General features: G+C 39.6%; 1 protein-coding gene across 2 annotated transcripts in view; it reads right to left on the minus strand.

Annotated features, from left to right (window-relative positions):
- Hsc70Cb (heat shock protein 70Cb) overlaps nucleotides 1–11,312 on the minus strand; it is a 32,671-nt gene extending 21,359 nt beyond the window's left edge. For both annotated transcript variants that reach the window (XM_065227906.1, XM_065227905.1), the window contains exon 1: nucleotides 10,832–11,312. In XM_065227906.1, coding sequence (XP_065083978.1) covers nucleotides 10,832–10,938 — 107 coding nt within the window. In that variant the 5' untranslated portion in view covers nucleotides 10,939–11,312. The remainder of the gene's footprint in view (nucleotides 1–10,831) is intronic.
- Nucleotides 11,313–11,647: the final 335 nt, after the last annotated feature.

The following is an 11,647-nucleotide window of genomic DNA, read 5'->3' on the forward strand; positions in this document are numbered from 1 at the left end:
TTTGACCCGGGTAGTCATCGATTCAGTTGGTTGCCATATGTTCAACACCTGATCAAAACACGATTAATGAAATTAGCAGCTACGATTCGTTTGCTATCTATCCAATTAGATCTCGGAACGGAACCGACAGCCATCACGTGGTTCTATTTCTCTAGAATTCTCCGAAGAACGTTACCATTCAATCAACCGGAAAATTTTCCAAAACCCATTTGAATTGAATCGAGCGATAAAGAGTTGACACAGACACCCCCTTCCCCTCACCATTCATCCATCCGAAATTCGGTCACCAAAATAAACGAATCGACTTTGAGCTTGCATGCGGTGACCACCACCAGCCCAGACTGGTGAGACACGGATGACTAACCCCCATCATTGACACCCTGTCGCTTGCGGGTTTCAGTCAGTCTCCGCGGCAAACAACGACAACCGATCACTGCCCGAGCAAAGTCGGTTAACAAAATGAAAGCAAATCGATATTAAAGTGCGATAATGAAAACTTAATTTGATTTGAAATGTTGCGACATAAGTCTGATATCATATTGCGTTTTCATTATGCAGTCAAGACTTTTTAAATGAAAGCAACTTAACATGAAGTTCTGCTGTTTACGTCTTGTTTAAAATTTAATTGTTTATTTGATTTGTTTAAAACATTTTAGGTCATTCGCGACTTGCCCGGGGTGAGATTGGAGCCCAAGTCTTTCAGCTTGAGAAACATAAATGGTAACCATTTACTCCAGGCCCGTATTCAGTTAAACATTATGAATGCAAAATCAGTAATCAAATTGATTTCATTGAAAGCAGGATTAGTTTTCCGTTTGCTTCAAATTTTGCTCTCAGTTTTGCTGTGTTAACCGTTAAGCCAACCAACAGCATATTTTGATTTCAATTTGATCTTCAGCTTTGCTCGGGTGCGCTCTTGAGATTTTCAGTTCACGGGTGATTTTCTCCGTGAGAGCTGCGGTACACTCTGCTTGCTCGGGCAGTGTTATAAATATGGCAAAAGGGTCATCGCCGTAAAGAGCGCTGCGACGCTGCGGGTAAACTCGAGAAGGATTTATAGATTTGTCCATTTTGGACTCTTGTCGTCGGTACTTGGTAAGACGAAAATCGACAGCCATTAATTTTAATATTTCACACCCACCACGGTGTTTCTTTTGCCCGGAGGGAAGCACACCTGATTGAGCTGGATATTAAATTAAAAAAACGGACTGACACAGACAAAGGGTAACGATCTTTTCTTTTTTTTTTTTTGGAGCTGAGTAATTGCGACGAGATTGGCTGTACAGGCGGTGTCGTCGTCGGTTTCTTTGCCATTTCCAGTAGCCATGAGATTATAAATTTATTGGAGCTATGCAGTCGATGCCGTTTTTGGATGAGACGCGGTTTATTGCTGTTTTGATTTATTGCAGCAGTGATGCAATTGAGCAAGGTAAACAATCATCGTGTTAATTTTCAGCGCCTTACCAAAACTAAAACCGATTCAAAGCATTCGTTCGTTCGAATAATGATTGAGGACAATAAGCATTCGAACAGAATAAACGGTCAGAGAGTGTCACCTGTGACTAAATCGCAGCACTTAGCGTCACGCAGAAGTGCGCACAGCTTAACGGTTGTCGATTGCCATATAATACCTACTTCTCCCAAGGTCGGTTGGTCCGGTATCCAACTTTCTTCAGCGATACTCTGACGGTGACGACCGACCTTATAAGGGCATACCGAAGAGACACAACAATACCGACACGACGCCAGTCAGCTCATTGTAGGCCAAGATCTTTTCCATCCATCTTCCGCAGGAAAAGCTCTATTTTGCAGTCTCAGTACTATGCGGGTAAAATTCTTCCATTGACAAACGCTTGCAACGAACATTGCAGGCAGCAGCAGCAGCACCAGCAGTCAAACGGTATCGATCCGTACACGGTTCTGCTGCAATGCACACGCGTATGCTCATTTCATAACTGTTTGCTTTTTGCTTCGTCGTGAACAACCGAGTGCATACGTACATATAGGAGATAACTTCAACACGAGCTGGACGAACATATGTTCCGTTCCTGCTCTTCTACCATGATTACTGTTTATGCATTATGTCATTGGACTGGGTCGCTTCGGCGTTGTCAAACTTCCTAAAACGGGAAAAGTCAACTATAGTCGCAGTAGGTAGGTGGTATGTAGTCACGGAGGAACGAAATTCCCCGATGGTTGATTGAAATATCAAACTCCCGTCTATTAGCTCGTCGGAAGCAGTGCCATAGGGTGGAATTAATATTTCCTGCAATTTCGTTGGGTGACGAAGTTTAGCTTCACTGGTGCAGTGGCGCACAACCCTATCCCCCCTAGGCCTATGCAAATGCGTTAGCTCAATTTTTCTGTTCGGTTTTGTCGCACGATGGGTCGAACGAGCACAAGGTGAGGGGCAACTAAGTGGGGAAAAAAATCTGTCTTCTAGCCACAAATGGCAAGGCAAAAACTGCGATTAGACGTTCGAGTTGGATAACACAGTATGGTCGACAGTAGGAGCCGGTTTTGGATGGATGAAAAATATTGGTCTTTGGTGGTTATGATTAATGGATGGAAATCTATAGATAGGGTAGAGAGCTACTTCGTGGTAATCACCCATTTCCGTTCTGCCGAGCAGAAGGGGTTTCTGTGATAAAATGCTTTATTTAGAGATTAGTTTCCTATCTAAAGTATATTTAGTTTAGAGTGAGTACTTCCATCACGACCACCTGACTCCGTCCCAACGGACACTGTCATGATAAATGCTATTCCCAAATGCCACAACCGAACACACAACCATAATGGAAGCATTCACCCTTTTTTCTACATAAATCCATCTTCCTTGCAGAGTATTGGCGAAGGTTAAGGCTCTGAATACATCTCTTCGGATACGTAAGGGCTCGACATTGATCAATTGGCAGCGATTCTCGTAGCTTCAGGGCTGGTAGCGATCAATGCTGTCAAAAATAGTGATTTAAGTGACCTCGTTGAAGAAATAAGTGACCAAATAGTGACTTATTGTTGTAAAAAAATGGCTTAATGGAAGAAAATAAGTCGTTCTGATGGCATACCAAATAAATGTTTGATGTTTTAGACTTATTCAATTAGATTGTCATAAACACTTAAATATGTACGATAGGAACCTTTAAAGCTAAAGATTCAGTAGAAAGTTTATGACTAAACCTCCAAGCTTCTTCTACCTGAAAAAAAACATGAAAAACCGGAATTTCGCAAGGAATTTTATTTTTCTGAAAATACCTGGAAGTAGCGGGTAATCTTATCATTTCTCAGGAAATTTAACAATTTTCTTACTATGAATGCATTAAAAAAAAAACATTTAATATTATAAAGAGAGAGAGAAAGATTAGTAATTTCCATTTAATTCCACTGCCTTATTTGCTTATCCTTGACAGATACGCGTATTTCGTCTATCGTCAGACTTCTTCAGTGTCTTGTACAAATACTAGTACAAGACACTGAAGAAGTCTGCACATTGTAGACGAAATACGCGTATCTGTCAAGGATAAGCAAAAAAGGTAGTGGAATTAAATGGAAATTACTAATCTTTCTCTCTCTCTCTTTATACAGGTATTCCACTAAGACGTCCACATTCATCAGGATTCATTTAATATTCCTAGTTATTTTTATTCACACATTGAACTTTATATATTCAGAATGGATTAATCTTCAGTAACAAGTACATTCCAGGCTCATTTGCTATAGCTTTGCGGAGCCAATATTCATTGATTAGATTACAAAATTACTTAAACCAACGTTAGTAAAGCGGGGGCCGATTACTCGCGGCTATCTCGAGGTTAGGGGTGACAAATTGTAACAAATGGATGGCAGGGAAGGGATTGTGAACACAAGGTTTGGAGAGCAATGTGCTCTTGATCTCGAACTAAGCGACACTCTGATGAAAAAGACAAACATGGGGGGTACACCGATGGGCAGCTAACTACTTGGGAGAACACAAGATGACACTAACTACTAAATCCTAAAATCTATCCGTTTTAAAAACACATAAATTAAATTCAAATAGTCGAGATCTCGGCTCGCCAAGACATCTCTAACGGGTATCGCGGGTTGTTTTCCTCGGGCCCTGAGGGATGTGGATAACTCAGATCTGACAACACGGTGTAAAGTACACGACCAAACAACATGCTCGATATCGTGATAACCACTGCCACACGCACATAAATTGCTGCCTGAGAGCCCAATTCGATAGAAGTGCGAGTCTAACGAGCAGTGATTGGACATAAGCCTTGATATAACGCGTATAAAGTCGCGGCTCATGTCCAACCCTTTGAACCATGGTTTGTTCGACACCTGTGGGAGAATAGAATGTAACCATTTTCCCAATTCACCATCATTCCATTTGTGTTGCCAACTGATGAGGACTTGCTGACGAGCAATGGAGAAAAATTCGTTGAAGGCGATTTGTCGCTCAAAAATATCGCCTTCCATAGCGCCCACCTTAGCCAACGAGTCCGCTTTCTCATTACCCGGAATTGAGCAATAAGATGGGACCCAAAAGCCGAAGCTTAAGATAGTAAACTCCATGCGAATTATCATGAGAAATCTCCGTTAATATGGAATGGACTAATCTGAGGTTCCCAAAATTTTCCTGAATTTAATTAAACTGCCTTGACGTTCTTTGTAGTTTAAGAAACTAACCTGATGCTCGCAATACGTCTCATCATTTCTTTTAACTTCTTTAAACTTTTTCGGACTTCCTAAAGTTTCTTCAATTTTCCTTACGATCGTGAATCTTCCCTAAAGTGTTAACAATTTACTGAATTTCTAGAAGCTTTTTTTTTAAATTTATGTAATTTCCCCGCTCTGAGGATACCCGTTCTGAGGATACCCGTTCTTGCTTAAAGTTTTTTTTTTGTTAAGAGCTTTATTTGCGAGATCAATATCTTTCTCGAAGTTCTCGAAACTTCTCTAAAGTGTTTGCAGTTCTCATGAAGCTTGTTGTACTACCATTAATTAAATTGAACAGTTCTTAAAAGGTTTGGACTTATGTGAAAACCTCAATAATTTTCTTAACATCTCTAAACCATAATAAAAAATAACCATAAACGAACAATAACTCAAATCATTGAACTATTCCACAAATGGTTTGGATGATACCCAGAACACGTCGTTAAGCAAATTAACCATACATTTTTTATTAGGGAAGTTCTCTGAAAATCTGGGCACTTCTTGAAACTTCCCGCTAATTTAGTGAAACTAATTGAATTGAACTCCCCTTGAAATTCTCTTTGTTTTTGGAGCTTTACCAAACTTATAGAGATGTCCGAAATATCCAAAAAAGTTCCTGAAGTTCTCGGATCTTCCCTTAAGTTCCATACACTTTTATGAAGTTCCCGAAATGTTTCTGAAGATCTCTGTACTTCTGTGAAATTTTCAAAGTTATTCTGCAATTTCAGGAACTTCTTTAGCCGCAGCGAAATAATTAATATAGTTCTATGATTTTCACTGAAGTTCTCAAGATTTGTTTGAAGTTCAAATTATCGAAACAAATTCATAATTTCTTCAATAGTCGAGAGTTTGCTGATGTTTTTAAAACTGCCCAAAATATTTCTCAATCTTCTTAAAATTCTCTAGACTGCCCTCGTTAGTATTTTTTTAAAAGAACCCACCATTTTTCTGGAATGGATTTAATTGCCTTTAAGTTCTACAATTTTCCTTAAGTTCGATAAAGTTTATGCCGGGTTTGAATAGTTATAACAACTTGAGTAACGGTATGATGTGATATGAGGGGCTCGGTGGCCTTAGAGTAACCGTTTTTGCTTACTGAGCAGAACATCCTGAGTATAATCTCAAGCCCATCCACATCAAGATTCGTCAATCGTTTTATTTGTTAATATAACTACATGGTAATAACAGCAACTCGATGATTTAAAACGAGCTCGTTTGCCTAGTAGCAAACGTTTTTGCTTACTGAGCAGAAGACCGTGGGTTCAATCCCAAGCTCCTTCGCGTTATGCGATCGTTAGGACATCAATTCAGCTTATCGTTTACCAAAACGAACCCTGCTGCAAACCCAACTCTCTTACCCAACATCCCTGTGATTCCTCGTGGAAGTGCAGAGGACTCCTCGGCTTTCATCAAAGCGAGTGTCACGTCAACACATTCCTACCCATTCCTTTCTTGACCTGCGTTCAGGCGCCACTGGCGCTGGTATTGCCTAATTCGAGATCACCAGTTTTTACACATTGAGGATGATTGCTAGTCCCAAGCATCATCTATTGATTCTCTGTGTAATTACAGCTGGTCTGGCAATAACAGAGTAGCAACCGTGGGCGGTCAATCATGCTCATACTCATGCTCATCTTGAGGATGCATGAGAATGATTTGGGATTACGATTTTAAGAAATTATTCAATGATAAAAGTCTGACGCGCAGAGGGGCCGACAAAATCGGGTCATTACTGTACCACATACTAATCTGACGACTACAGAAAAAAATGTTGTTGAATATTTTTAATTGGTCGTTCCACTTCTTGTGCAATATTATGCTATACGATTTACACATAATTTGTAAACAAATCATTTTAATGAGTGTACATACATATTGTTTGCTTTGTACATATTAGAGTGATGAACGGTGGTGGAAAAGGCCTATGGATCCGTATTTCTGGAAAATTCAATCAATTCTATAGATCTAGGGAAAATTTCCTAGAACCGACATCACTGACATCCATCTGTTTTGTTTTTATTCAACACAGCTGATGCGATGACAGAACGAGGGAAAAGCAACTAGTGAAAAAAATGCATGCCGGAGCATCCCTTGGGCTGCAAAACAATGCTTGGGAATGTACATGATAGCAGGTGCTAGTGTGGATGCATAATACACTTGACGCAGTGGCGTCGCGTAACCTCACTTTTTACCTGTTCAACAACTTTGAAAACGTTATTTAGGGTCATGTTATCATTCAAATCAGTTTCAAAGGATACAGAGTCTTCTAGTTTCACTGATTTGTATCCATTTGAACCAATATTGTTTTGTTTGTTTATGTTTTGAGAGTTGTTGAACAGGTTGATTGAGGTTAGGGCGACGCCACTGACTTGACGATATTTTTTGAAGAATTTTCTTCTAAGAGCTATGTCTGTTTGTCTGTGTTATAAATATGGGAATTATATATTGTATAAAACTGAAATTATATATTGTCAATGGATTCATTATTCTTTTAAATATAAGCTATTAGTTATGTAATTGGTATTTTTTTAGCCACCCTTTTTAACATGAGCAATTCTTTGGAGTTGCAGTAAACGCAGCTTTTCATAAAATTAAGACAAATCAGAATTTAAAAAAAAAATTGGAGATTTTCCTTCTTTCAACCATGAGCAGTTCTTTGGAGTTTTGCTGTTCGGCATTCGGCCAAACGACATTCGGCTAAATGACCCGGAACCGTCGCGAAGAAGCCTTAATAGCAATCTTAAAAATATTGGAATTTAAGAAAATGACCAAGATTCTGAGGCTTTGGCATTTGCTTAGAGTCTTAGACTATGAAAATCCAACTGATGTATAGAAAACAGAATTTGATATTTTTTAACAATTTGAGTCAGTGGGATTTATAAACAAAAATTTTAGATCACGGCTGTCTTTTTTTTATGGAATTCTGACGCGAATACCTATGGAATTTAGTGGAAAGTTGTATAAGAATGTATGTTTTAATATCAAAGAAATGCTGGAAAGGATTCTTACAAAATTCTTGGGAAAATGTTATAAGGAGTTCTGACCAGAATTCCTAGATAATTTTGAGATATGCTCCTAAAGAAATTCTGAAATGAACTGCAAGGAATTTCTGTGGAGAAAAAAGGAAGATCTGCATTGAATTCCTATGTGGTTCTGAGCAGAATTTATGGAAATCGTGAGGAGAACAGAAGGTGAATTTCAGGATAGTTTCAAAAGACTCCTGATGGGAGTTCAAAAAGAGTTATAAACAGAATTTAAAGGATAGAACCTTTTGAATTGTTCATCGAGAAATCAAGACCAACAATTGAAAAGGCCTCAACTCCATTTTGTAAACAAACCTTGTAAGGCATAATGAGAGAGAGAAACACTAGTAATTTCCATTTAATTCCACTACCTTAGGTAATGTAGTGGAATTAAATGGAAATTACTAATCCTTCTCTCTCTCTCATTATACAGGTATTCCCCTAAGACGCCCACATTCATCAGGATTCCGAAACCTACATAAGCAAACCTAAAACACAATCGGGTAGAGGAGAATTTCCTCTACCCCTTATGCTGCTTTGCGTTGGCGGACTTCGGTTCGCGAGAAAATGGCCTAACAAGGTTTGTTTACAAAATGGAGTTGAGACCTTTTCAATTGTTGGTATTGAAATATCAAAATCATCTAGGAAAACAAAATAGTGTTAGCAGCGCTTAAATAATTATTAAAAAGTCGTTATGACAGCTATCCATACAAAATAATCCATTAGAGATAAATTTATCAAGATACATCATCTGTCAATTTCTAAAAAAAAATCACTGGATACTCTAGACTAACTTTTGAAAAGGGCGGAATTTCAAAATCACCATATTGAGAAAATCGCTTCCGAATTTTGATGACCAAAAAAATAATCCTATTTCACGACTTTCCATTTTCTGGATGATTTTATAACCTTGAGAATAGTTAAAAACTCAAACAAAGTTTTCTTTGTCGTGAAATTGAGAATAAAACATCATGCGCCTTAATAATTTCTTACATGTTGTTACCCCCAGAATCTTCCATCCTTTGAACTGCCAACACTGGTGATACGCCGTGGAAATACACCCTCGAGATTTTTTTTTTATGTTCCGCCTTGGTTCTTCGTTTGCAAATTTTTTGAGTGGAATTCTTTTTTTTGTTCGTTGATTACACGTGAAATGTCAATCGGATGCATTTCAAATGAATCGGGCGTGACTAGATACTACAGAATCAGTACGTTTGGCATATTAAAACAATAAAATTCGTAGTTCTGGTGCAAGTCGTAACAACCCAGCCGCATCTCGATATTTGATGTTTCATTGGCCAGACATAAAATGGAAGGGTTTAAAGTCTAGATTAGTAGAGATGGCAATAGTTAAATCGTTTTTCAGTCGACATAGCATTCCATACTACTTGACAATTTTCTTGATGACATTGTCAATGTGAGAGTTGAACTTAAGTTTGTCATCAATAATCACGCCAAGATGTTTAGTCTCCCGAACGAATCATTTTTGAATTTTCCAAAGATTATTAAACTTTTACCGAACAGTTTCGCAATTCAAAAACCTAGTAAAATTCTGTATTTGACGTTTTGGACGCTAGATAAGCACCTCCTTGATCAAACTATGTGGTAACACTAGCGCAAAATCTGTTTGCATAGCAGTCGTTGTCAAAAAAGAAAGATGACGAAGAGCATCGATCAAAGCAGATAGGATCATTTGAAATATTCATCGAGATATGTTTTTTAACAGGAACGCTACCAATTCCTTGCTCAAACAATAGCAGTACTCCTGAGATGTTAGTTAATAGGAATTTTATAAGAATTATAAATTTAATTGAAAATAAAAAAAAGAATTTTTTGTTCACCAAAACAAAACATCTCGTTTCTTTAACTGATAAAATGTTACATACCACCCAATAAAAAAGGACTCCAGAATTCATTTAGTCCAACAAGCGAGTCGCAGTTTTCCAACATTTCAAGGTTCTTTTTCAGTAGAGATGCAACAACATTTCTGTGTCATCAAGTAGCCTTTCTGCATTGATTAAAAAATCAGCTCTACTACGTCGAACCAAAAACCTCCTTTCCATTGTTCCAAGTTCACCTAAATGCAACATCTCACAGGCTCATTTAAAGCTTCTTCCGGAACTTTCTCGAAACCATAACAAAACCGCCTTCAGTTGATGCTCGCACTTTGTGCTCTGCTCTACCCAAAATAGCGCATTCGTTCGTCTCGTGCATCTCACGTTTTCCGCCAGGTGATAAGATTTGAGAGCAAACCATGCAATAGTCTTCCTGTCCAGCAGCGTCAGATGCAAAGCAACAAAATTTGATTTAATCTCCCCACGTTGATCAAAATCCACATTCAATATAGAACGGAGTGACCACCCAACCCCCAACGCAACCCACCTGACACAATGTCATAACCCCCACTCCTCGATTGTTCCCTGGACGACGACGGAACACTCGTCCGATGTCACACGCACACCAACGTAAACACAACACACAGCAGCAGCAGGCAGCTCAGGCTCAGTAAAAAAAAACGATAACCAATGTGTGTGTGCCTGTGTGAAAACCACCACACTGCCAAAGTCAAAAGATCCGAAAAGTCTGCCGCAGCAAGCGAGCGAGCGTAAGGCATGGGGTGTCCCCGTCAGAATTTCACCATGAACAATTTCCATTGCGTCGTTGAATGAATAGTCACACTGCTCTGTTCGTCTGGATTTGACGATTTTCTATGGAAACCCACAACAACCGGCTTGTCGGGGTTGCCCAAAGTGGAGGAAAAATCGATAGCCAGCGAGAATCTTCTCGAACCTTTGAGGTTAGGTCGAGCAGGGCAAAACACCGCGCGGGAGGGGAAGTTTCAATACTCCGACTCTGGCGAGCTGTCAGATGGTTCAACCAAAAAACGTTTTTTTTTGCTTTGAGCGAGTCCACGGACGGAATCGATTATCTTGCCAAAAAGCTGCAGCTATTTCCAAGAAGTCTCTTTTAGCTCCCATTTGAACCACGCAGCAATCCTCGTCAGCCCTGGAATGATTCAACACTCATTCTTTACATAATATTGTTCTCGCCCGTTCAATGGTGGACCGAGGACAATGTCTACAGCTGAACAATAGGGTTCTACTTACGGAGTGGCTCGCAAGCTGTAATCATTGGCGATGGTTTCGATACCACCGGCCTTTGCCACGGCGACGTAGCACGACTCGTTACCGAAATCTATTCCGATCACTGACATTGTGCCGATTCTGTTGTTACTTGTTCAAGCGAAAATTCCAGTTTTCTCACACACAAGTGCTTCTCCAGTGACTGACTTAACAGAACCAGAAATGGGGCCCTTTTTTTTACACGTTCTGCGCCACACACTTCTACGGGCTGGATATTAATTTTTCCGTACCCTGCCTAGATTGGAATATGACCTTCGCCGAATTTCACACCTTGAATTTTCTCTAGGTAGCAACACTCAACCACTCCGTGCTACAAAATCTTCCTTTTTCTTCACAAAAACCGTGTGCTTTCTTCACTGCTTAGCTCTTTTTTAATTCGGATTACTCACTCGCGCGAGGTAACACGCAGTCACGACGAACTACGAGACGATCTGAACTTTGTCGATGAAAAAATGAAACTGAATGGAGGATTTTGCACGCTACGTACGTAGCTCACCAACATCGAAACGGCGGATGACAGCGGTTCACGAACACTAACGAGTTTTTTCCCGAATTTCTCAAACGTTCTCGAAAATTCGGATGATGACAGCTCGAAAAAGAGAGTGCGTTCAATGTCCGGCGCCAGCGATCAAAAATATTCTGGAGCAAAAATAGGAAAGGGCCCATCAGCATTTCTAAACAAAAGGTTTGAAAGATCTATATCCTCGCAAACGTAGGCTGCCCACGCAAATCAATACCCGAGCCAATACCATCAACAGGTAGGGCACAGGAGTGGAACTT

This window comes from Ochlerotatus camptorhynchus, unplaced genomic scaffold (assembly GCF_037179485.1).
Source record: "Ochlerotatus camptorhynchus isolate MF236.1 unplaced genomic scaffold, CSIRO-AGI_Acam_v1.1 ptg000277l, whole genome shotgun sequence".
In the NCBI taxonomy this organism is placed as follows: Eukaryota; Metazoa; Arthropoda; class Insecta; order Diptera; family Culicidae; genus Ochlerotatus; species Ochlerotatus camptorhynchus.